The following is a 26,938-nucleotide window of genomic DNA, read 5'->3' as shown; positions in this document are numbered from 1 at the left end:
CAGGGAAAATCCCAAAGCCCTCGGGAAAAGTACTTCTGCTGGCCTGTGCTGATGAAAGCTAAATCCAATTAAAAGCATTCCTCCAGGGCAAGTCTGCTCTGTGCAGACTCCTACCTGCCGCTTTAACTTCCCTTTCCCTCCTGTATCCAAGGGCAGTTTGAACTGCTCATAATCCCTACCACTCCTCCTGCATAGAACTTAAACATACTTTGCTCCCACAAGACAATACTATTTCACAGCCCTTAAATAAGATGAAAACTAGAAATATAGATGATAGAAGAGGCCTAGACTCAAGAAGGAAACAAAAGGAAGAAAAAGGTTAGGAAAGTAAGGAGTCAAATTATGACTGTTTGCAGATGATGTGATCCTGTATTTAAGAGCTCCAAAAAGCTCTACCAAAAGACTCCTAGAGCTAACAAACAAATTCAGCCAAGTTGCAGGTTATATAATCAACATACAAAAATCAATAGCTTTCTTATACATCAATAGTGAACCTGCTGGAAGAAATCAGGAAAACAATCCCATTCATAGTTACCTCAAAACGAAAGAAAGAAACCTAGGAATTAATCTAACCAAGGAGATAGAAGACCTCTATTTTGAAAACTATACTGCATTGAAGAATATAAAAGAAGATGGAAAGACCACCATTGTCATGAATAGGCAGAATTCATGTTGTTAAAATGGCCATGCTGGGGCTGGGGTCGTGGCTCAATGGTAGAGCACTGGCCTAGCACGTGTGAGGCACTGGGTTCAATCCTCAACACCATATAAAAATAAATAAATAAAATAAAGGAATCATGTCCATCTACAAATAAAAAATATTTTTTAAAAAATGGCCATGCTACAAAAAGCAATATACAAATTCAATGTAATCCCCATCAAAATCATGACAGTCTTCACAGAATCAGAAAAAAAGAGTCCTAAAATTCATTTGGAAGAATAAACGACCTGGAGTAGCCAAGACCAATCTAAGCCAAAAAGGCAATGCTGGAGGCATTATAGTAACTGACTTCAAATTATACTACAGAGCTAGAGTAACAAAAACTGAATGGTACTAGCATAAAAACAGACACATAGACCAATGGTACAGAATACAAGACACAGACAAACCCACATAGATACAGTCATCAAAAACATACACGTGTGCATGTACCAATATGTAACAATGAATCCCATTATTATGTACAACTAGAATGCACCAATAAATATATAAAAAAAGAAAAAAGAAACAAAAAATGATGCCTATATGTTGTAATTAGAGTGTATTATTTATTAAAGCACATTTGCACAAACATTAAACTATCAAGTTTCTAGGAATAGAAACAGCCTATAATTTCAGAGCATAGGACTGGAGAGGTACAAATAATTCAAGGTGTCCCACTATGATTTTAAGTGCCAAGAAATTACCTGAATGTACCTCTTCAAGACTTGAGACAAATGAGAATTTTAAGGACACTCCACAACTAACCTGGCCATTATAGTAGCCATTAGCCACATGGGCTATTGAAGTTCAAGTTACCTGAATACAGTAATATATAAAATTCACATCCTTAGTTATGCATGCCACATTTCAAGCTATATACGACTAATGGTTGCCACAGAGAAAGAAGATATTTTGTTTACTGCAGAAAACTATATTGAGCAGTGCTGCTCCCTAACATGACTACATCCTTTGTCCTGATTTTGTCATGGGAATTATAAAGTAAAAGCTCCCTAAATGCTGAGTCTCTGGGCTATTGGCAGCCTTCTCCACTCTGGCAAATTCTGAGCAGGGTTTCACGTGTTGTCCAATTACCCCCATCATTCCCAGTTTTGAGCTCATTAAAATGGCATTCGATGTAATAAAATGTGTTCCCTAGAGGGGAATCAATGGAAATGCGATGTTCTTCAGAATGCCATAGTGGAGGCAAAGTTTTGTCTTTTTTTTTTTTTTTTTTTTTGGTACTGAGAATTAAACTCAGGAGCACTCAACCACTGAGCCACATCCGCAGCCCCATTTTGTATTTTATTTAGAGACAGGGTCTCACTGAGTTGCTTAGTGCCTCGCTTTTACTGAGGCTGGCTTTGAACTTGTGATCCTCCTGCCTCAGCCTCCAGAGCCACTGGGATTACAGGCTTGTGGCACCGTGCCCAGCTTTCATGTATAGCTTTGTATATACAGGTATATATATATATATATACCTGTATATATACAGGTCCCCTTGTCAAGAATATATCTGAGTGAGTCCAGGACAAAGAACGTGCTCTCTGCAATTGACGTCTTTGTTTCCTTGGTTTGTCTTGTCCAGGGCATCTGCAGGAAGACTGAATGGAAACTAAGGATACTTTGAGAGAGACTGAAAGCTCTGGGAGTTCTCAGACCTCGCTCCTACATCCATTCAGGTTCAATGAAGGAAGCATTGCTTTAGAATCATCATAAAGTGCTGGTGATGGAATACTCAGGAGCTAACCAGATGAACAGGGAAGCACTGACAGCTCCCCAGCCTTCTGCTAATTACTGAGACATTGTGGGAAAAGAAGAAAGGGATTCCCTACCTTTACACTGCCAACTCTTCACCTTACAATGTTTTGTGTCATCATTTCCCTAATGACAATTTACCAGTGACTCAGATTTAAACCTAAACTATACATATATATATGGCCTGGCATGTAAGGTGCTCATAACCTGAGTACTTCCTGCAGAACAATCCTTTGTATCAAAGCCTTTTGACCTATTAATTCCTTCTGTCTTCCCCACTCCTAGCACTAGATTCCCCAGATGGACCAGAAGGTCAAGAAAATCATCATCCCCCAGGTAGCCTGCCAAGCCCCTGAAAGGAGTTCATTGCCTTTGCCATAAGGCTTCCATGATGGGGGTGGGACTCTGAGAATGTTCTCTGCAAGGATGTCTGACCCTGTCCAAGACGGGTGGTCCAAAGCAGCTCACATACTGATGGCCTGTGCTGGGCATGGCTGATGGACCTGGAGGATGGCCTCTGCACAGATGATGGGCACACATCCCTGCCAGGCACTTGCCTGCTTCTGCTATGTCCTTGAAGCAAGAGAGAAAGAATGACCCTCGGGCTAGCAAGTGGACAGCGCAGCCCTTGAACTTAGGCTTTCAGACCCAAGATGACTGTTTCCTCCTTTCAAAAGCTGTCCTACCCACCCACCTCCAACCTAAACTTTTCCAGGGGTTTGGTTTTTAACTATCTTAATTTTAAGGTATTAGATCAGACTCTCCACCATTTTGAGGGTGAGTTTCCAGAAGTCAAAGAACTTTTTAATTCTCCCATTGCTCAACTGTAAAATTTTGCTCATTTTTTTGTTATACTGGATTTAACATCAACAGACAGGAGTTTTGATTCTGTGAATGGTATTTCTCCATTACAGTACATCAAGTAAGTATCTTGACCTCCTGACTAAAATTCTTCATCTGTAACGAATCTGGGTTAGATCAGATCAGTGAGTTGCAACCTGGTTTCCACATCAGAATCATCTGGAGTTCTTTTATGACAATAAAGTTGCCAGGGGTCTACCCCAGGGCAATAGATTAGAATTTCTGGGGGTTTGGTTCAAGCATTGGAATTGTTTTTAAACTTCTCAGATGATTCTAATGTGCAGCCAGTATTGAAAAAATAAGAGTTCAGGAAAGGCCTTACTCTACAAGAGTGGAGAATGCAATAAAAAAGCCCAGTAGTTTACAGGGGGTAAGAGGTGGATGACCAACAAGTGACGCTTTTCAACTCAGCCTTCAGCTGGCTGCGAGGAACGCTGCAAGTTGTATTATGATAGAGCCTTATTAGAAACATAAGCAGGCATGTTCAAGCCCCACCCAAAGAATCTTCTCATATGACTCAAACTCAACTACACTTTGGGGATGAAATAGGAATCATAAAATACAATTAGCTCCAGGACAATTTACTTGTCATTGTGTAAATTCTTCCTGGAAGATCATTTTTGGTTTAATTTTTAAGTACATATTGTACAAGTTCCCATCTCTTTCAAGGGTGGAAATCCTCTGACAATTACCCAGGAGACAATAGGCTTACGTTAGAAAGATCTGTTTGAAAGATTGGAGGGGCTGGTTTCCCAAGAAATATCTAAAGTGTTTTGACCCCACCAATCAACATAAATAGTGAGTTCAGGAGGACGATGTGGGAAAGGGTGTCCACTTCTCCACCCATAATCCAGCAGAGAAATGAGAAAGGCTAATGATTCCTTAGATCAGAGGTAATAGTTGTGGAGAATTTTTCCTTCAGAAAACCACAATGCTACATAGGTACAACACAAATGTGATAAATCTGAAGTTAACATATTCCTGCAATTTAATTTGTTTTGCTAACTCTATGTCATTTTCAGTCCATTAAACATACATCCCGTTACACACACACACATACACACACACACAAAAAAAAACCCACTAGCTATATTTCAGAAATGTTCAAAAATTTGAGTATTTTCTTGGTACAACATCTCCCCTAACAGGAATCAGTGTGAAATAAAAATTATGATTTTTAAGTATTACACAAAAGAAATATTCCACATAAGACACGGATTCCAATACATAAGGAAGTAACATTGAAATCTATTACAATTTGAGAAAACTTTGCCACGTACAGTGTATGGGTGCGAATCAAGTCCTTGTTTAAGGAATCCATCCTTGGGGGAAAATCTCCACCAAAGAGGAAGGATCACAATGATGCTCAGTCCCTATAAACCCCACTGCAAAGATCATCCTGATGAACACTTGGAGGAAAAGAGGTGGAAGAAGCCCATGCCATAGTGTGGGAGCTAATTATTCAACACGCTAACCAAAATTACATCAAACAATCTCATGACTCAACTTCCCTTCTTATGCCCTTGGAGAAGTAACATTTATAGAGAGCGAGATGTAGGCAATCAGCAGTTAGAAGTGGCTCGCTATGCCTGCTAGTGCAGGCTCTGCCCATCAAGGATGTTCTTTCCACCACGTCCCTAGGAACCATCCTAGTGGTGCAGGTTGGCTTTTGCTGTTCCTTAAGATATGTCCTCTTTTATGTAAAAACAATTTGATGAATTATCAGATGCTTATGTTACAATGTCACTAAAATAATTTTGTTCTTCTCTATATCTTTATTCAGTTATTCATGCCTGAAAAAGTTCTAGGAAAGGAAGCCACAGTTAATATTGGATCTGGGTCCACGTGGGGAAGCGCCCTTCCTGCGTAAAGATGCCCATATTCCTGATTATGCCAAGCACCTTGAATCCCTGGGGAAGGGCCAAACCACAGTCCTGTAGCAACAAGCACAGCCTTTTTATAGATGACAACATTTGCCCGCTGACAATGTGATAGAACCCTTAAGAAGGCAGACCTCATGGTGTTTCAAAGAGAAGCTGTTCCCCACAAGAAAAGTGGAAAAGAAAAATGACTCATTACACAGTTTGAACTCCAGAAAGACCATGGACCAAACCCTCAAAGCAGTGGGACTTGGAAAAGGAGACTCTCCAGTCCTAAATAAGGCTTCTAATTTTCAAAACAAGAACGAGGCATTTGATCAAAAATAGGAAAACAATGGCACTCAGTCACTGAGCCATATCCTCAGCCCCATTTCATATTTTATTTAGAGACAGAGTCTCACTGAGTAGCTTAGCACCTCACCACTGCTGAGGCTGGCTTTGAACTCGTGATCTTCCTGCCTCAGTCTCCTGAGCTATAGTGATTACAGGCATGCACCAAGATGCCCTGCTGGGACCTCAGATTTTTATCTTAGACTTAATGCTTACACTTTAAGCAATGAGGGAGCACAATGACTAAAAATTATAAAATAAGGGAAAGAAATTCACGATACATTACAATGTTTCAGTGGATGAGGGGTCCCACCACAGCTTAGGCAGATGGTTTCATGTTTCTGGGCCTCCAATTCCACATCTGCAAAATGGGATAATTATCCCCAGTTCAGAAGGTTGTCTCCAAGATTAAATAAGACATGCAAGTGGAACTGTTTTGCAAACAATAAAATGCTCTATGCATGAAAGGAATTATGGAAAGATTATTATAACCAGACACCATTAATACGTTTTCTTCAAACTTATCAGGCTATACTTTTCCCACTCACTGGCACTCATTTTCCATAAGCCTCATTGACAGTCCAGTTATTCAAATTACTTCTCTTTTTTGTTTTCCTGGCACTATTTTTTTTATCAATCTGTTTGGACAAGTAGACGAGTATTTATCTTCATGATTTTTTGCTTTAATTTATATTTAAAAGCTATTTTAACCAAGAAAGACATGTTGTGTGGTCCCAGGATAGATGTACCAAAGAAGACTGAGGGCAAAAAGGTTCACTTAAGTTAAGACCAACTGCATCCCTGGTCACCTCTGATAATTTCCCCTCCAGGGAAACCCTGGGGTTTGGGGTTTCAGGGGCTGCTTTCAACCCAAACAGTCATCACCTGACCACTCTTGATTCTTTCGTTTTCTTATAACTTCAAGATGCTTCAGTTTAAAAAGCAGGAAAACCAAGTTGACCTACATGGTCTTGTCGAGTAGCGAGGAAGAGAATTTAAGAGAGGTGACGCCGGATCAATCAAACTTTCCCAAGCTTTTCAGGACTCATTCCAGAGACGCTCTTGAAGATAAATTCTATCAAAGTACTGATCATAATCAAAACAGCACATTGTATCAGAGGTCAAGTATTGTTTTTTTCACTTCCTTTCCCAGAACTTCTTAAAGATAAATGTCTAAAGAAAGATACAGGGAAGAACAAAATGGTTTGGATTGGCAGAACATAACTTAGACAGGCATGTACTACCTAGTCAAGTTGTTTTTATATAAAAGGAGTTATACCTTAGGAGTGGTGGGGCCAACGGGTTTGGCTCAGGAGGGGTTAAAGTGAATTGTAACTGCTATTCAAGAAGTTAACACTGAACTGGTAAGAAACTGTATTCTCTCAATGTCCCTCAAGGTACCCCAGACATCTCATTAATATACTGATAGCAGGCAACACTCTTGAGTTTGCAAACATGCTTTGTAAAGTGCTGAATTAACATAAGTAATTACACTGTTGCCCCAAACATCCTCACCAACATCATCATTAAAATCTTGAGAGATAAATGTTTTCAGCAGTTTTGAGAGCTAAGCAGTGGCATGTCATATTGGAAGAATTTTGTTTTAACCATTCCCATAGATTATTAGGACCTAAGAATACTACAACTCTTAGTTCATCTCCTTTTCCCCTTTGATCAAACAGATTGGGCACAGCCAGTTGAGGCATCCTTATGCAGTCAGTGGTAGCTCTAGAATTCTCATAGAGGAGGGGCTCCACGGGAGGTGGTCTGGCTGGAAGGGAAGTGGGAGACCTATCTGGAAAGCTCAGGGTGGCTTTGCAGGGAGAGGATGGAGACTGAAGGCCTTCAAGACCCTTCTTGGAGACTCACCCCATCAAGCCTCCATTTAAGCAAGGCTTTATGGTTAAGGGTCCTTAGCATGTATTATTTTAACAGGGCTTTCCAAAAACTGCAACCACGGGTCACCTTTGCAATAGGGGATACCTGCCCTCAGACAGATATAAAAAATGTCACCAGGCCCCCTCCTGGGCCTCAAGACTCCTTCAGCCACCCCTCCTCCCCAATCCCAATGACAGGAGATGACCTGCTTCATAAGAAGAAAAGGGAGGAGTAGCAAATAACTGCCCTGAGTCAGATGGTATGATTTTCTTTATGACTTTTTCCTGGCCTCTATAGTCATAATGTGTTGAGCTCTCTACAAACAGTTTGCACACAGGAAAATAAATGAATCAAAGGCAGCCTGAGATGTATGGAACAACAAGACCTCTGAACACCCACACACTGCAGCACCCCCAAATTCACCGAAACTCAAGACTGCAGACAGAGCAAACTTTCATTGCTAAGAGCAGTTTACATGAAGCACATGATTCACGACTCCCCACTGTCTATGGTTCTGTCAGTGCTGTGTGTGGCTATAAGCAACAAAGCCACTGGTGTCCACGCTTGCAGGGAGGAGGTTAAAAAAAAGGAAAAGTTCCACCCCCCCCCCAGTCTTGGATGACAAGCAGCTCTCTTTGCCTTTAAAAGCAATGAATTCCAAACAGTAATGAACACAATATATAAATAAATGCATTTACTGAGTGAGTGCACTAGGACAGAATCAGACAGAAGTCTCCCCTCCAAGAGTTTTTATTCTAACAAGGGAATCAACACATACACACATGCATGTGCACATGTGTGTGTGTCCATGTGTGTGTGCATACACACACACAACCACTGGCAGTTTGGTGAACAAGGTCATATGAGTGAGACTGTGAGAGAGGCTGTGAGGAGGAGAAAGAAGGAGATTGAGATTGAGATTGGATACTAAAGGGAGACCCAATGGGAGTGACATTCAAGCCAAGCATGATTTCAAAGAGTGAAGTATTGTAGGGCACATGGAGACTGAGAAAATTTGGAGGAATAGTAACAATGGAAGGAATGAAAAAGTGGAAGCGATAGTCATAGCTAGGAAATTGGAAATAAAAAATGATGCATGAAAAAATTTTGTTCAAGAGGAACCAAGGAGTGAGAAATGCAAAAGGGAGAGTGGGAGAGACTTGGCCTTATCCATACATGCAATCATCAAATTGTGTCCCATCTGTGTGCAAGGCACTGTTTCAGGAGCAGGGACACCGAGGCAGCCTCTGACCTCAATGAGGAAGGTCAACCATGCAAATATCCTAGGATTCATGGAAAGGATTCCTGGAAGGCTCTCTAGCAGGGACCTCCTATTCAGAAGGATGTTTGGTGACAACATATCTGTATTGATGAAGAAAAGGACAACGGGTGCCGTGGGCAGAAAACAATTAAAAGATTCTTACAGATGACACAAAATAAGAGTTTAGGTTTGTATTGTGGAAGTACAGGTCAAGAGAAAAATGAAACCAAATGGTTATGTAGTTCATGTAACTAGGTTTCTGTTGTGAGTAAACATCTGATTAAGAGATTCTTGGTATTAAGACTTAAAAATTACTCTGCTGTTCTGATAAATAACTTTAGATGCAATCAGAAGCAACATAAGATATGGATTGCAACAGAAAGTTTTTCTGGTTTTATTCGTTCTTTCTTTCTTCTTCCCTTCTTCCTCCTGCTCCCCACTCTTTCTTCTCCCAAGTATAGTTCAAAAGTCAAAGGTTAAAACAAAATCAGAAAATAAAATTATTTGGAAAAATCTGAAATTATGAGACATGGTTATTGCAGCCACCACATTAAAGTCATTAGAACGGACAAAGACCCATAATTTTAGAAGGCAAATGTCATCAAACACAAAAACAGCCTTCTGCTGAGTAAAATACAGAAGCCAATCAATGAAAAAGCCTGCACTGGCACTCTCAGATTTGTTCAAGATAAATGTGGAGAGACTCAAGAAAACTGTAGTGAGTCTTTACTGAACTTTAGCCAAGTAAGTTTCTCAAAACAAAAGAGGAGGTTCAAAAGGAATTGAAGAGAAGAAATTTCTGAAAAACTTGTCATTAGTTCACTAAATTATTGAGTACATGCCTTGTTTGGAGCAGTGCGACATATTTCAAGAAATGCCACAGAAGAGTAGCTTCAGAATGAATTAAGGCTCATATGTGTCAAAGCAGTCTGTGATCAAAAATCTAATGTGGTAAAAATGATTAATGTTGTTACTTACGCAGAGAAACAGATCCTTCAGTTCTATAGTTCATGGTCAAGATGTGGACATTCAATGGATGAAAGACCCATGAAAGATGCTGGGGGAAAATAAACTGGTCAAAATCCAACAGGGGTAATTCACATGCTACCTGTGCACTCTCTCTGGTCTGCTAGCCTGTGTGTATTGGTCACATATAATTAAAACAGGCCTTGAAACTTAGAAGGAGTCCAAAGAGTCTCATAAAAACAAGTTGCAACAACTCTCCCTGGAATCCTCATTTTTTTTTTTTTTTTTTGGCAGGGGGGCGGGGGTGTGTGTATAAGGGATTGAACTCAGGGGGACTTAACTACTGAGCCACATCCCCAGCCCTTTTTATATTTTTATTTAGAGACAGGGTCTCGCTGAGTTGCTTAGGGCCTCACCAAATTGCTGAGGCTGGCTTTGAACTCGAAATTCTCCTGCCTCAGCCTCCCAAACCTGGGATGGAATCCTCCTCTTCTTCACTGCTGGACAGAATTCTGATGGGATCCACTAAAATCATTACAGAAAATTTGACTCCTCCTGGGAAGAGGCTTTTTAATTGTATGAGAATAGAGATTCTTACACATGAACAGCATCACCTGCAGACCTTATAAGATGCTGGATTCTGATGTTGAAGGTCTGAGGAAGAGCCCAAGAATTTGCATTTCTAGTTAATTCTCAGTGATGCAGATGCTGATGGATCCTTAGAAACTGCAAGTTATTGGGACAACTTCAGGTGGTGTTATCAGGAGGAGATAGAAACCTATCATCTTCAGGGTCAGCAAATCTTAGCTCAAGATGTGGGTCCCAATGTCAGTTACAGCTCATGCAATGTGAATGTTCAGAGATGAGCCAGGCGGCTGAAAGATTGAGAAAGTAGAACAAACAAGTCCACAGCTGGAGGTGATGGAAAACCGGAGCCCAGCAGAGGAAAAGATTTGCTCATCAGAAGAAATAAGCAGGTGATGAGAGAAGCAATAGAAATTATTACAAAAGAAATCTATTCTAGTAACAAAAATTATAAGAGTCAGAATGTCCAGGATGAGTTAATATTGTTAGCAACTAGTTTATAACAATATAACTTAAAGGATTCTAAAATATTAAATACTACATATGTATGGATTGGATTTTTTTTCCTTTCTACTTATTTGAAGGGAAAATTATATCAGATGTTTCCTCCTCAGCCCAATAATACATATTTTAGAGAATAAAAGATCAACATGATATGTAGCAATAAGATATTTACTCGAAACACTGCCCAGCACAGTGGCTCATGCCTATAATCTCAACTTCTCAGAAGGCTGAGGCAGGAGGATCACAGTTGAAAGCCAGGCTGAGCAACTTAGCGAGTCCCTAAGCAACTTAGCAAGACCCTGACTCAAAATAAAAAATAAAAAGGACTGAGGATGTAGCTCAGTGTTAAGTGCCCCAGGGTTCAATTCTCAGTACCAAAAAAAAAAAAAAAAAGAAAAAAAGATTCCTATTCTCTGCTAACAAGTATCTGCAAACTATACAGAAACGCAATTATGGTCCTCAACAGCTCCTCCCTTGCCTAAAAACAACAGTCTGAAAACTGCCAATCTATAGCAAATTCTGTCTCTTCTAAGAATATTTTAAGAAAAGTGTTGGAGAAATCTTTGAAAGGCAACAAAGCACTAATTTTATCCAGACAACTTTTTCTTCTTTCCCTCAAAACATAGAATCTCTTTGGGGTTTTACTTCTTTTCCTAAACATGGCAAACCATTGTATGATTTTCTACCTTAAGAAAAAACCCTTGCAGACATTTTTACAGATTTAGAGGAAAAGAGGAATGAAAACACCATAATTAACAAGAGAAATGGTATTACCACCCAAACCAAGCCAGCCTTTCCTTTAGCCAAAAGGAGTGAATTCTACACCGAAGTAAACATGCTATTTAGTCAGGATGTACACTAAGACACCTGCAGGAGGAAAATTTCAAAATAACTATGGTTTCTTTTTCTTTTTCTTAATAGTAGCCATCTTCAACAAAACTCCAAGTAAATGTCTGGTGGTATTTGTCAGTTTGGACCTGCTCTGTCTTTTCATAGTTTTCTATTTTGATTAGTTAAGAATTATATAAATGTTTGCTAGGTCAACTTCAATGATTTTCTCTAACAACATGAAGAATTAAATATTTTGGAACAGAAAAAAAAAAAGGAGAAATTTCCTTTAGTCCAATTCTTTTTTTTAATTTATGCATTTATTTTAATTAGGTATATATGATAGCAGAATGCACTTTGATTCATTGTACACAACTGCAGCACAACTTTACATTTTTTTATTGACTTAAAAAATAAATGACAGTGGAATGCATTACAATTCTTATTACACATATACAGCGCAATTTTTCATATCTCTGTTTGTCTATAAAGTATGTTTATAGACACCAACTCGTGTCTTCATACATGTACTACAACTTTACATTTCCATGGTTGTGCACAATTTAGTGTCGCACCATATGTGTAGTCATACATGTACCTAGAGTAATGATGTCTGTCTCATTCCACCACTTTTACTGCTCCCATGTCCCCTCTCTACCCTCCTCATCTTGTCCAATTCTTGTCACTGCACATAGAAGGAAAGTAAGACCCCATGAGACCAAACTGCCACCTGTTCATTGGGGCACCTTGATTCCTGGTGCACCGTGCTTGGGTCACTTTTTGTCTCCTAGGTGGAGTTTTTCTGGTCATAAACTAAGGGTCAACTCTGGGTCACCTTCCATTCAAGATCAAGTTTTTGTGATAATTACATATCTGCAACTTCTTTTCTACTTGGCCCTGGACTCTAAAGTAAGAAAATGATGACGGGTTTAGCTAAACCTGGAGCAAAGTAAAGTTCTGGTTTGGTGATATAATAATGCAACTTCAGTCTCTATTTGCAACTGGGGAAAGGAGGGGAGGCATTTTAAAATTTATTTTCTAAGACAACAGAGAACCCTAGCATTAGTCATGGATTTGGGTCTTGAGGAAGCTGAAGCTTGTAAATTTCAGGGGGCACGGTTTAAGAATAACACAAATTAATCATAGAAATGTGGGTATTAAAGTAAACATTATTTAGAATTAACATGGCATCACACAAATTATAAATTTCAAAAAGCTTCAAATACAAAATATAATAGGAAACAGGTATTTTTAATCAATCAGCTACTGAAAACACCTCTGAAATATCTTTTCTATATTTATTTATTTATTTATTTGCATTCTTTTTGTTCACTTCTCCAACTGAATTTGCAATATTCTCTACTGAAAGAACAGAAAAATAATTCAGTCTTTTCTCTAGAATTGTTGATCAAAATGTGTAATTTATTCTTAAAAAATTTGGAAAAGTTTCTTTCTGCTTCATAACTCATCATTGTTTATGTCATATACATTTTTTGGAATTGCCTCCAAATTTGGGGAAACTTCCACCAGTTTTTTATATATAAACTGTAGGGTTTAGGGCATTTCAAGTCTTCGTAGCTGTTGACTGACTTGATGACAACTTGCTAACCATACTGCCAGGGCCTCTCCCAAGGTCAGGAGATGGGCTTACACCAGCGAGGAGCCTTGAAGGTTAGGTTCCACACATTTCATAGTAGGTCCACCTGGGCCCACCATATATATCCCCAACATATTTGATGCATTCTGAAATTCGCCCAATCCTTCCAAATAAAATGCCTGTTTTATTCAGAATACCTAAATTCCCTGAAAGCATAACTATTCCATGATTCAGCAAAGAATCATCACTAAATATGTATTTTTCATGGTCCCCTTGAAGTCAAAGTCAGTTCTGATGTTCGACTACCTGATATATGAACTAAACATTAATTTTATTTCACTCAGGAAATTAAATATAATAACATATAAAAAGTGCTAAAGCATTAGACAAATTTTGGACATTGTCATTATTTCTCTTAACCTCTGGAACCTTCCAACAGCCTGCATTAAGGGACAAGTGTTCGTGTCAAGTGAGGCAGCCTCGTCTCAGCGTAGCATAGCAATCGAAAGTTCAGATACCCAGACTAAACTATCTTGGTTCCAACCCCAGCAAAATCATCTGCCAACTGGGTAGCCGTAGGCAAATTCCTTAATCTCTGACTTATAATGAGCATTATAAAACCTCCCTTGTAGGGTTGTTTTGAAGGTTAAATAATACACATGAAGTGTTTAGCATGATCCAGGCAGTAGCAAGATCTGAATAAGTGATAGTTCCTGCCATTACTGGGAAACTTGTCCATGAAATCTCTTGAGTAAAACTACACAGTTTCCCTATGTAGATAATGTTTGCAGAGTTCTGGAATTATAGGCAGTAGTCTACATAGCAGCAGTGAATTTCACCCCAAAGTCAATGAATCCTTTGTGATGACTGACAACCTCAATAGATAAAGAACTGCTGTGGCCTATGCTGAAAATGTGCACCTAAACCCCATGTTCCTTCAAAGGCATTTGTGTTTGTTCAGCCAAATGTGCAGTTCTCTAAAGTGCATAGTTTTGACAGTCTTGTGCCTTTTATAGCACAGGAAGGCTTTTTAGCCCCAATATTCCTGTTTTTTAAAAAAGGCTTGACAAAGCCATCGTTTACTCAAATAAAATATTTATAACAATAGAAAAAAATTCAGATAAGCTCTGCCTTGCCCTAATGGTCTCAATACATAGAGGAAATGAAACTAAGACACTGGAAAACCTCAAATATGTATAAGTGAAACTACTCAGAACAAGTCAAATGGATAGAGAGCTATGTACAGTTCCCTTCAAGAAAACACTAACTATAAAAACCTGAATTTTGCAAAGGAAAAACAACACAACGGTGTATAAACTCACAGCGTTTTCATTAACAAGCATGCTCTCTACTCCAGGGAACATTTGATATAATTAATTAATAAAAGCCAATTTTTACTTAGCACTTCTGTAAAGGAATATTGCTAATGTAAATCCATCCCTAAAACTTGAAGGCCCAGGATAAGAGTACAAACACAGGCCCAAACCATAGATCAAAATAGGTAAAGTTACAAATCGAGCTAACAGATTGCTCAATGAAATAGGTTTTATCATTTTACCTCAGCTGACAAATCTATCTTTGCAACATTTCAAAAGACCAGATTCAACTTTAGAACTCCTGCAATACTCAAACTCACACCTCATAAATGGGTGGTGCATGCGCTGGGATTGTGGCTCAGAGGTAGAGTGCTCGACTAACATGTGCGAGGCCCTGGGTTCGATCCTCAGCACAACATAAAAATAAAATAAATATATTGTGTCCAACCAACTAAAAAAAATAATAAATATTAAAGAAATGAATAAATAAATGGGTATTGTGGGGTGGCCTGGACCCGAGCCCTGTTTGTGTTTTGCGTTTTTCTCTCCAGGAATGTGTATGTTTGGATAACCAAGATTATTGTCCAAACATATACATTCATGGAGAGAGAAACGCAAAACACTAACAGTCTCTTTCTCTCTTTCCCTCTCCCTTCCTTCCTTTTTCCCTCTCTATCAAACACACACACATACACACTCACACACACACATACACACACACATACACACACACACACACACACACAAAACCTGCCCCTTGGCCACTCCCTTAGGCAAAAGGTATACAACAAATGGCCTTGAAGACCTTCAGGAAAATGGACTCAAAGGGTCCTAGTAGATGCAAGCTTAGGAAAGGGAATTTGGGGTTTCCAGGGCCCAAAATAAGATCTAAAATAGGAAGAATGTATAATTAGGAGACCCCGGAGTATGCCCATGCCACGGCCTAGGTCTGAGCAGAGAATATGAGCAGATGCTCACTGAAACCCAGGAGAGATGCTTCTTTTGACTGTATCCTAGGCCTATATTTTAGTTGTAGAGCTGAAAATACTTGGAGGAAAATATTCCAAGTTGAGAACAATCCAAGGAGACCTTTGCCCCATGCTGATGCCAAGGCCTAAAACGCTGATCACAATCAGTGAACGGCAGAAACAACCCTGATGGAATAGCTGAGAAGAAGACTCAACCTGCAAGGCTTCAAATTAGCTGGACCTCAGAAGTCAAAATATTCTTCATCATGTTAGATCAAAATCTGCTCTTCTTGCCCTGGCCAGCAGTTGTTTGAGCTCTGTGAACAAAGGATGGTCCCACATGCTCAAGGTTTACAACATACATCTTTGAAAGTGGTGTCTGTCAACTGTTGTAATGGTCAAGGCCTAGGTCATCCACAGTGGATCTGGCCCATGTGACGCAATTATCAGACCAAGCCAGTCAGGAAGAGGGAGATGAAGCAAGCAGGGTAAATCCATTAATATCATCTGATGATATTAGATGGCAAGTTTTTCCTCTTTCCTCAGACACTGCATCTCTGTCTCCCTCCTTTACCCCTCCCAATACACCACACACACACACACACACACACACACACACAAAGAACCTAAACAGGACAGGCTTAGAATGAACACTCACACACAAATACACACACCACAGGTAAACTTGAGCAGGCTCCATCTTTCCACTTAAGAAATAAAGATAATGAAACATATCTTTTGGTTTCTTCATGAAAATCACATTAAGTAAGGTCAAGTGGGTGGTTCAGGGTAACTTCTCTAAGGTTAGTTCTTCCAGGCTCTCTTCTCCCTACCTCCTCCCTGAACTGAGTCCATTTGCCCACGCAGCATTCCAAACCCTCTGACATGCTGCGCAAAGAAGCATGATAACCATTATCTTGCTTCCTTTAGAAGCAACACGTACCTGGAGATCAAGATATTGCAAGGAAAGGAGAGAGTACAAAATACATGGTGAGCATGTTTGCTGCTAATACCTATCTGCCGAGACATTTGCACTGAAAATCATAATTTAAATCTGCTGAAGCTGTACATATGGACCTGGAGGGCAGAAGCTAACAAGGTGGTAGAGTTATGTTTTTATGAGGAACTTGGCTAAATAATATCAAGCTGCAGCCAGGAAGTATATTTCCCTGCACCCTATTTTAAAAGTATCTTAGTGGTTTGCATTTGACCTAAGTAATATTCAAGGTGCTCTAGAGCAGACAGTGGCTGTGACAGGACCACATTTCTCTTAGACCAACTCTGCTTCACTGCTTATAAACCAAAACAACACATGATGAAAAAAGAAACTTAAAAACTAAATTTGAGATTCAGCCTACATTTTTAGCAAAAGTCTCCTTTATGACAATCTTCTAGTTAAAAAAAAAAGAAAGAAATTCAGTATCTATTGGATCATTTTGGTTGGTGAAAACTTTTTAAAAAATTTTTGCAATGGCTTTGAATGCCATACACTAGTTTAAAATTTAGACTCCGAAGGGTTAGATGGAAATTTCTAGTAGCTTTTCATCATGTTTGTTAGAAGCTGAAATATCTTTTGCCATATTATATCAGAATACAAGGTCCAATTATTTAGTATAAAAACAGCCAAACCGCTGTTCTAATTGATCAGAGTTAAAACTATTCTTATTGAAAGATCTTACTGTAGACCAAATAACCAATAAACAGTAACTGGTTGGTTTGGTAAATGCACGACCCAAATTGCATGACATCCTGCAGGATGCACTTTCCAGATGCTACATGATGTGCCAGCTCTGGGGGAGACCCTGAGACAGTGAGACCCACTCCTTGCTGAAAGGTCTAATGGAAAGGGCGTTCCATAAAGATATAATTTCACTTGCTACTATTATGAGCTGAAAGAGAGAGTGTACACAGGAAGGGGCACTTAGCTCAACCTGGGGCATTCAAAGCAGGTTTCCTTAAAAGACAACCACAAGTTGAGTCTTGACAACTGAGAGAAAATTAGCCAGGTAGCAGACGTTCCAGAAAGACTAACAGCTTGATAAAGACACAGCAGCCTAAACTCCACTGGAAAAATGTAGTCCTTGGTGGGATGTGGAGACACAGATACAACAGGGAACCCAGGTCTCTGAGGTCTTCATTCAGCCTGATGAAGGAGTTAATAATAAGCAAATCAGGTATTTATTGGGCACTTACTAGGTTGCACCCTATGTTAAGCACTTGAAAACTTTATTTTATTTAATCCTCACCTTTATATCCCCATTTTACAGACGTGAGAGCTAGAAAAAAAGAGACTGAGACAGGCTACACAGTCAATGAATGGGAGGTGGCTTTGGAATTCAAGATGGCTTGATTTCATGGCTTGTACCCTACGGTATTCTACCTCCAGACTATGGTAGACACACTGGGTCCACCATGCTGGCTACAGAACAGAGAAGGGGATCATGGGTGGCCCAATTGTTTATCTACAGAGACTAAAAAAAAAAAGGGGGAAAAAGAGTGAGAATAAATCAATTCAAAAATACAGTCAGAGGTACTGAAAAGGAAATATTCCACATGAACATTAGCTTAGCACATTTAACAACAACAACAACAAAAAAAATGGGCTTTTGAAAACAAGATCAAGAAAATATAAGGACAGTTTTCATCAATGTTTCCATGTACACAGGATTAAAATATATATCCCTTTCTTTGCTTGGAACACAATGCCATCAACTTAGTGAGGACAAAGACCAGGCTTGTCTTATACATTCAGGATGGAGTCTCCAGATCTGAGCTTCCCTACCTGGCAGAAGGAAATAATCAATAAGTATTGTTGAGAAGGAAGAATAAGAAATAGCCACTTTTTACAATGTCACTAATAAGATGTCATTATTGATTAGAAAAATAGAGTTAAAAACTAAACCTAAACAAAAATTTAAAAAGTCATGTTGATGAATCAAAAGTCATCAAAAAAACATGTAACTGGTTGAATACATAGATAATGGTAAGGAATGGTCACCATGAGAGGCTAAATCAAAAGAGAAGGTAATGGTCAGGTGTAGTGGCACAAGCCTGTAAAACCAGTGCCTCAGGAGGCTGAGGCGGGAAGATCACAAGTTCAAGGCCAGCCTAGGCAGCTTAGGGAGACCTTGTCTCAAAATAATAATTAAAAAATAAAGGACCAGGGATACAGCTCTGGGGTAAAGCACCCCTGGGTTAAGAGAGAGAGAGATGGGGGGGGGGGGGGATAATGAATTCAAAATGTGGTTAGTATTTTGTATAACTTGATAAAAATAAAATGCTATTAAAGGAAGTGGCCTAGAGGTGAATAGGAGCTTTCTGGGGGTGAATGGGGCAAGTGGACCAAAGATCACATTCTAGGGCTAATGATCTTTAGTCTCTGACACTGAAAAATATAAGTATACTGTTAAGGCGGTTTTTAGGAACTAAGAACATTTACCTTCTATGACATTGTTTAGTCCCCAACAAGAATCTTTTCTTAGGTGTCTGAAAAGCAAAAGTCTCATTTTTCAGATCTTAAATTTTTGGACAATTTTTTTTCCCCCAAAATAGTCCTTTCTTATTTTTGAGCATGTAGGAAGAATGAATGTACTAAGTCAAAAATTCAAAAACAAATTTTTTTTGAAAGTTTAAAAACACATTTTTTAGATTTTTTTCTTAAAATGAAATTCTTTGCCCACATGTGAAGCTACTATATTTAAAAAATGATTGAGTAGGAGGTAGTAAGTAATCTCATCCCCTTATACCTTATCTTGCAATAAGGTATTGCAAAAGAATGTTTTCACACTTTGCCAATTATGTCAGAAAGACCTGAAGCTATCTATTTACATAGAAAATTAAAATGTAAGTGTGATTACATTTCTCATCAGTATTGTACTATCTTCAAACTTTAATCAACTTTGAAAATTTAATTCCAATGGAATGAAGACAAACTCACAATGATTCTTTAGTTCAAACATTTTGAAACTTTAATGTCATAAAAATATGAAAGCTGTTGGCTTAATAAAACTTGAAAGCCAAGTAAAAATCACTGGGCTTTTAAAAAGCAGATTGTTTAAAAGTGCGTGTATAGATAAAATGAAACCAACTCATGGACTATTGAGTCTGAAATTTTCAAATCATAAATTTTATCCATGTAAATAAAACTTCACTAACAAAATCAGGGCCTGCTAATTTCTTTCTTTCCTGATCCGAAACTTAAGTTTAATCTGCACAGAAAATTAAGGGTGCCATGTTTATATTTATTAACATAATGTAACTATTTTTGAGAGTCTGGAGTAAAATCAGAGGCAGCTGCACCTTCTGTTACTGCAATGAAGGAAAACAGTTAAGAAAGAAACACAAATTTTATTGAACTATAGAACTCAAATTTGTGTTAGGATTTGTTCTTCTTTCTTGCAATAGTGGAGAACCAAACCCTCTGCATTTCACCCAAAATCCTCATAGAACATCTCCAGGTTGCCAAGAGGGGGAGAGGGTGTAAAATGTTACAAGGTGAAAGGTATGTAAAATCATCCAAATCTCCACCATGCCATTTTACAGATGAGGAAACTGAGACTTAGAAAGGGGAATATTCTGCCAGACCTCAGCTGCACATGCCAAGGTGTACGAATCACAGCAACAAAATACCTACTTCGCCGTTTTATGGGTTCTGCACTTTGCAGAAGTCTTTAAGAACGTAATTCGTGCATTTTTCCTTGTAAACATCTCTTGGATTTTAACCATTGCCATTTTAACCATTCCCTCAAATAATAGCTGCAGAGAACCTTCAACTCTCTGAAGGCAGGACTCTCTTGCTCCAGACAACCATCTCCAGAGCCTAGAACTTATTTTCTACCTTACTATCTCCACTGCCCCGTTATCCACCCAGGCAACCCCAGACAAATTAACTTTGGAAATCTCTCTTCTTGAATCTTGTATTGAATAATTCAGGGCCAAGAAACCGGCCTGGGGTGGGTAGCGTGGCCATTTCCAGGAGCTAAGGACTGATTAAGTGGCCATTTGAAGGAGTGTCTCCGGAAGAGCTGGGTGTGCACGCAGCATCGCCTTCGGCCACAGAGGGCCCAGGTGTGCAGCTGCTTTGGCGGCCTGAGAGGCTGCTGCCCCGGGCCGCTGCTCCCCGGCCGCCTGCAGATAACCAACTTCTCAAACTTCCCTTTCCGGGGGTGAGGGCTCGCTCCGATCGCGGCCAACAAAACGCCTTTCCTGCTCGCACAAAGGGGGCCAGACATGCCTTGCGCCCCCTGGCAATTGAACTTTTCTTCTGTTTTTCAAGTAAAACCCCCACATGCCTGCGGCCACAGGAATCGGGCTGCTTGGGTGCCGCCAGGACAAACTTTCCCGGTTTCGGCCGGAGTCCCGGGATCCCGGGGCCGACTGTCAAGCGCAGCGAAGGGCTGAGACGCCCAAGAGAACCCAGGCGCCTCGCCCAGCCCAGGCTGGGGGCCACTCACCCGACTTCTGAACGTGCGGTGGGATCGTGCTGGCGATGCGCGTCCACAGGACGATGTGCAGCGGCCACAGGCCCCTGAGCAGCCCCCGACCCATGGCAGACCCGGCTGCTCGTCATAGACCGAGCCCAGAGCGCAGCGGAGGGAGCCTTCCCAGACCCCTGGCTGCGCCTCCGCGCCGCGCCCTCTCTGGACCCCCGCGCCGGGCGGGCCGGACAGATGTGCCGGCCAGATGTGGTGCCCGCTCGCCAGCTAGGAGGGCGCCTGGAGGCCGGCAGAGGCCCCCGGCGGCCGAGGCGAGCTGCGCAGGAGGCCGGCTCCTGCCCCAAGCGTGTGCGCGCGCGGGGGTGTCGTCGGTCGGTGCGCGCGAGTGACTCACAACTTTACTCGGGCGCTGGGCGGGGGAAACAGGAAACTCCTCGCCAACAGCTGGGCAGGACCTCTAGCCGCCAGAGAGCCTTCTCCCTCTCCTCGGCATCCAGCCTTGGCTCTCTCCTAGCTGCCAATCACGTCCCCAAGACCGGCCCCTGCGAGGACTTAGCTGCCCCTCACCGCCCTCCCACATCACCCAGGAGTTCCTCTGGTCCAAGTATTTACTCAGGAGTGACTAAGTGCATGCATTTCACAAAGTACCAACATGGAAAGTGTCTGCACTTTCCATAGCACCCCAGGAAGCATCTCCTCCCTCCTGGTAACCTTCTCTGGGTTGTTCTAGGTGCTTTATAGCTGCGTTTTCAAACTACAAGTTGAGATTCAGGAGTGGACCCTGAAATTCAGTTAGTGAGCCCTGATTACATTTTTCTCCAATAATATAATGATAAGTGTTGCTTCGTTAAACTTAGGTTGTGTGTATATGCACACACACACACACACACACACACACTCCACCACATTGTTAAAAAGAAAATTTTACTGTAGGATTAAAGTCTAGAGGTTTTTCTCAAATTTTAATGTGCATTATTGATCACGTGGGAATCTTGTTAAAACGTACATTCTGATTCATTGGGTAAAGGAGATAGCCTGATATTCTACGTTTCTGATGATTTCCCATGGTACCCCAATTTTGACAGCTGATGCCCACGTTTTCATTCCAAGTAAAGAAAGAGAATTTGTAGCTTCTAAGTGAAAGGAAGTAACAGTAGGAAGAAAATTTCAAATTTCCCTTCTTGCTGGGGTTTCCAGGTTTGCCCAAAACAATGCTAATTTACATCTGTTTTACAGTTCAAATACTAATAGAACCTCTTTTCTCTTAGATGGGTTCAGATCAGATAATGAATTATATGGTCAACCTATTTCCAGCTCTGAAAAGATACAGATTCTGGATAGCGCTGTAGTCAGGAGATTTTCCAGCTGTTCAGGCAATGAATCTCTTTGCTTGAGAAAGATTACTTGCAGAGGCAGGTGTCAGGTTCGCTGGGAATCTAAGCAAATAGCCCTCCCCCAAACCCAATCCTGAAATCTTTCCTGTTGGTCTGAGTTCATTTGCTTCATCCTGGTATTTTTCGTCTTGTTCAGACTAGGACCAAAAGCTGCCTTGAGATGTTGTATCTTTTAAGAAAATGGCACTTCCCAGCCCTCATGTTTAGGGTAAAGGAGATGCAGGATAATCAGTTGGGCTAAACATCTTGCCCACCAATAACCTAGCCAGAGCTAGGTTATTGAAGATTAGGAAGACTGAGTTTAAAATCCTGGTCTCCTCATTTCCTTCTCAACACCCCTCCCATGCCACTGCCATTCCTTAAGCAAACATCTCTCAGCCATTCACTCTCTGTCAGGGTTTGGGCCCTTTCTTTCAATTTCTCAAACCAGAGCGGAAATCAGCTTTGCAAAATGCACTCCTGGCTACACCAACCTCTGATTAAAAGAGAATATAGAAACCAAAATCCTTGTACTTGCCTTTAAACCCCCACCTCTCTTGTAACCTGTCATTTGGCTTCCTTTATTCCCTGTCTGCTGAGCACCTCTCTACACTCCTCGAACATGCTTCTGTGTTCCCAGTAGATAAAACCTTCTCCTTTGTGTCCTTCCCTTCCTCTGTCCTTTCCTTCCTCTCACCTCCATAAGTACATCTTTTGGTATAAGTTTTCTTGAAATCATTTGCCTCTCTTCTTTTAGCACTTACTACAGCTTCAGTTTTATAATTATGTGTATCATTCTTTAATTTCTATTCCTATCCCCCATTCAACTCCAAATTTCTAGAGGGCAACCACTGTGGATTTCCCCCACTTACTGTTTCCAGCAACAAACCCATTAGAGGTGATTCAGGATATTTATTGAAAAAATAAATGGCAGATGTGATAGAGATTTGGAAGAAAATTGTACTCAACCATCATAGGTACTTCATAAGTCTGGAGAAGGCATTCTCTTACCTAATAATTTGAGATACAAACAGATTAGGTTTCAGCAAAGGTGATGTCAACACTACTTCCTTTTCCTAAGAATAGAGAAGTGTGGGGGTGTTTTTGTTTGGTTGGTTTTTGTTTTTCTCCAAATTTGCTCAAGTTCCTCTGGACAATAGAGATGTACTTTCTTACCTGGGCAGTTTCAAAGACTGTTGTCATCCCACGGATGTGCCCTACATAGTTAGACGCTGGTTCTCTGCTGTTTGATTCGTGGTGAAATGTTTCACCAGTGATCTTTTTCACCATATGCCACTAATGTAGATTTTAATTTGGTTTATTTTTAACATTTCTGATTGAATATGCAATCACCTGGAAAGCTAAGGATTATCTGAATTCAGCATTGCCAAGTACAAACCACAACAAGTCTTTTAGAATTCTTTATGATAAATCCTAGGAGTGTAAACTCATGCATCTTGCAATTTGAAACTGAAAAAGTTGTCAAGATGCCCTTCCTTTTGGGATTCTCTTTGAAAGGGAAGTCTGATACTCTCAATGGGGATATTGTTTTCACCTATCATTGTTTATTTGGCTTACTGTAATTTTCTGTGGGCTCAGCCAGTTAATAAATAAATGCAGAGGTTGGGTCATTTACCACGGAAATGAAAAAAAAGGCTAACTCAGAGTTTAACAACAGGGAAGGTAATTGTAAAGCCCTTACCAAGTTGCAAAACAATAAAAATCAACTTGAACTTGAATCAAAGCTAAACAGCCTGATGATCTTTATTTTTCCAATTTTATAAACTCTGTGCTGATAGGCACAAAGAATTGAACTGAATCAAAGTGTGGTTGGTTTGAACCTTGCATTTCTCAATTGTGGTGAGAGAAAGACATCCTGCCCCCCTATACTTTTTGATATACAGCTGTTGAGTTTACTGGCAGCCAAACTGGTGGACAGGGAGATTCCTCTCCTAATGAATCAATCATTCTGTGTTCTCAGCTCTTATCTCCTGACCAGTTTTCCTTCTATTGTGAAGCAAACCAATAAGCATTGAGACAATAGCAAATTGCTGAGGGTCACCCAACTTTAAGGGCCATCCATGATGCTAACTCCCCCAGGAAGTACTTTGTGATTTCCCAGCCTCATCTGATCACTCCTCACCCAGGCAGGACCCAGCATTGAACATAATTCATCTATTTTTAAATATTTGCCCCATTATGACATACACTACATTGTGATCTTTTATTTCCTCCTTAGAATTCTATCCCACCAGTTGCAAAATCCTTGAAATCTTTTCAAATTAGATCCCCACTTTGTGCCCTACAAATACTAATTACTCAATGGTATGTTTCCTGGTCTGCAGTAAAGGGAAAAATGAGAATATCTGTTTTCTTAATCCGTCCTCTCTCTTGCAGTTTTCTTAGATATTAATAAAAACTGCAATTATGCCACAGGTTTGCAGAAGGTATCAATAGATTCTTTTGGAAAAACATAACTTTTTAAACTACAAAGCAATGTATGTTAATTGTAGGTAGGAAACATATATAAAATACAGATAAACCAAAGCCAAAAATTAAAAAGAATTCTTAACCCTATTACCCAAAGATAATCATTGTTGGCATTTTAGAGCATATCCTTGCAGAACTACTCTAATCTCTCCTTTACAGATGAAGAATTTGAGGATTAGAGAGATTACATATTTGGCAAAGGTCACATAATTAGTAAGAGACAGAGCTCAAGTTTGCACTCGGGCCTGTCTGGCTTCAGAGTCTGCATTCTGGAGAAAGCTGAACAAAGGGTTAGTCCTGACCAGTCAAGGAGTTCAAGAAATGCCACCCCAAAGCTGCTTTGGTGTGCAGATGACCTTGAGCGGCAATTGGTAATTGGAGACAAGCCAATGTAGGGAGAAACATTTTCTGACTCCCCTTCTCTGCCTGAAGACAGATCCTCCAAAAGGAACTCAGTGGTCATAGGTCCCCTCCTGGAGAGCTTCATCTACCAGGGAAGATCAACTCCTATCACAGGAAGAGAGACTAGAAGTTGACCCCTTGCCCAGACAAACTTTATCACACACCATCACCTCTTCTGAGGACGTACTAATCTTTTCCTGAAATCATTTTCTCCCCTCTAAGTTATGTACATCCTCCATCTCATATCCCCTTTGAAGGGGATATATAAGTCCTAAATCTCACTGGGATTTTGAGTGTTCAGTTTTGTTTCCTGTGATACCCCTATACTCATAATCTTGTGTCCCTTTTCTCCAGTTGATTTGCTTGTTATTTCATGGACTGTTTTTTAAATTCTCAGGGGAGAGAGGGAACGTCTTTCCTCCCCTGCACTGACCCAGTAGCTCTAGCAGTTCTGGGTGACTCTGGAATGATCAAAGCTGTCCTTTGCTGTTGCCACCGTCTCCCCTCTTACTCATTAACTAGTGCAGTCACCTCTCCATTGGAAAGTTGACAGCTTAGTCACACCTTGTCTTTAACAGGTGGTCAGTGGCTTGCTGACCCTTGGATTGCCTAGCACACCCTCTCCCTGGGGATCCTCTCTCCTTTGGTTTCCATGTTTCTGCTGTTTCCCACACGGAGGATCACATCTTTGCCTCAAGTTTCCTTTGTTGAAGCTCTGATCCCCACGTGGATTATATTTGCCAACTGGGACTTCAAAAATATAATTAAGGCTAAATGAGACCATCAGTATAGGCCCTTCACCCAACGTGTGATTGGGGTCCTTCTAAAATGAGGAAGCAACACCAGGGATGTGGGCACACAGAGGAAAGGCCACGTGAGAACACAGGTGGAGGCAGCTGCTGCAGAGAAATCAAACTTGCCAATGCTTTGGTCTTGAACCTCCAGGCTCCAAACCCATGAGAAAATAAATTTCTGTTGTTTAAGACCTGCTGTCGGGGCTGGAATTGTAGCTCAGCGGTAGAGTGCTTGCTTCTACGTGTGAGGCACTGTGTTTGATTCGCAGTACCACATATAAATAAACAAATATAATAAAGGTCCATCAACAACTAATATATATAATATAAATTTTTATAATTAAAAAAAAAAGACATGCTGTCTATGGTGTTTGGTTATGACAGTCCTGGCAGATAAATACACCTGCTTCCTGTCTGCCTAGCCAGTTGCTCCTTTTCTGTCTCTCTAAAGCCTTGTTTTCTTCCACTTATTTATTGGTCAAATGCTGATGCATGCAGTTCTGTCCTCAGTACTTTTTCTCTCACTCCTCCTGGGAGAACATGTATGCTTTTATGACTTCACTTCAAATATATGATGATGTTCAGATCTGATTATCAACTTCTGATTTCTCACTCAAGTGACAATTCATCCACTGGCCTATTTGACTTTTTTCCTAGATGTTACTCTGGCATCACATGCTCATTTTTCTAAAATAATACAAAGGTACATTGCCTTTTTATATTCCCTATATGGAGAAGAGTCTCTACCTCCAACTGGTAACACAAGCCAGAAGTAGAGAAGTCAGCTAAGAGTTTGTCTCTACTCCTCAGAACCAAACATGCACTGGATCCTATTTGCTTCCTAAATACTCCTGAGTCTCTTCTGTTCTCATCACTTCCACTGACATTGTCTTAATTCCATCTTTTGTTATTTCACGTGGGATGACTCCAGTTTTCTCACAGGCTTGACAGTCTAGTCTCCCTCCATTCTCTTACATCGTCTACTGCTACCAGAGTGTTCCCTGCCCAAATG

The 26,938-nt window shown here is 40.4% G+C and overlaps 1 protein-coding gene across 1 annotated transcript in view; it reads right to left on the bottom strand.

The window, feature by feature from the left end:
* Window positions 1-21,270, bottom strand: part of Tgfbr2 (transforming growth factor beta receptor 2) — an 85,963-nt gene extending 64,693 nt beyond the window's left edge. The window contains exon 1 of the mRNA XM_076843117.1: window positions 20,886-21,270. Within this exon, the coding sequence (XP_076699232.1) occupies window positions 20,886-20,979 (94 nt within the window). The 5' untranslated portion in view covers window positions 20,980-21,270. The remainder of the gene's footprint in view (window positions 1-20,885) is intronic.
* Window positions 21,271-26,938: the final 5,668 nt, after the last annotated feature.

The sequence above is a fragment of the Callospermophilus lateralis genome, chromosome 1, assembly GCF_048772815.1.
Source record: "Callospermophilus lateralis isolate mCalLat2 chromosome 1, mCalLat2.hap1, whole genome shotgun sequence".
Classification (NCBI taxonomy): domain Eukaryota; kingdom Metazoa; phylum Chordata; class Mammalia; order Rodentia; family Sciuridae; genus Callospermophilus; species Callospermophilus lateralis.
The sequence above is the reverse complement of the archived record's forward strand: the minus strand, read 5'-3'. Positions and strand labels throughout refer to the sequence as shown.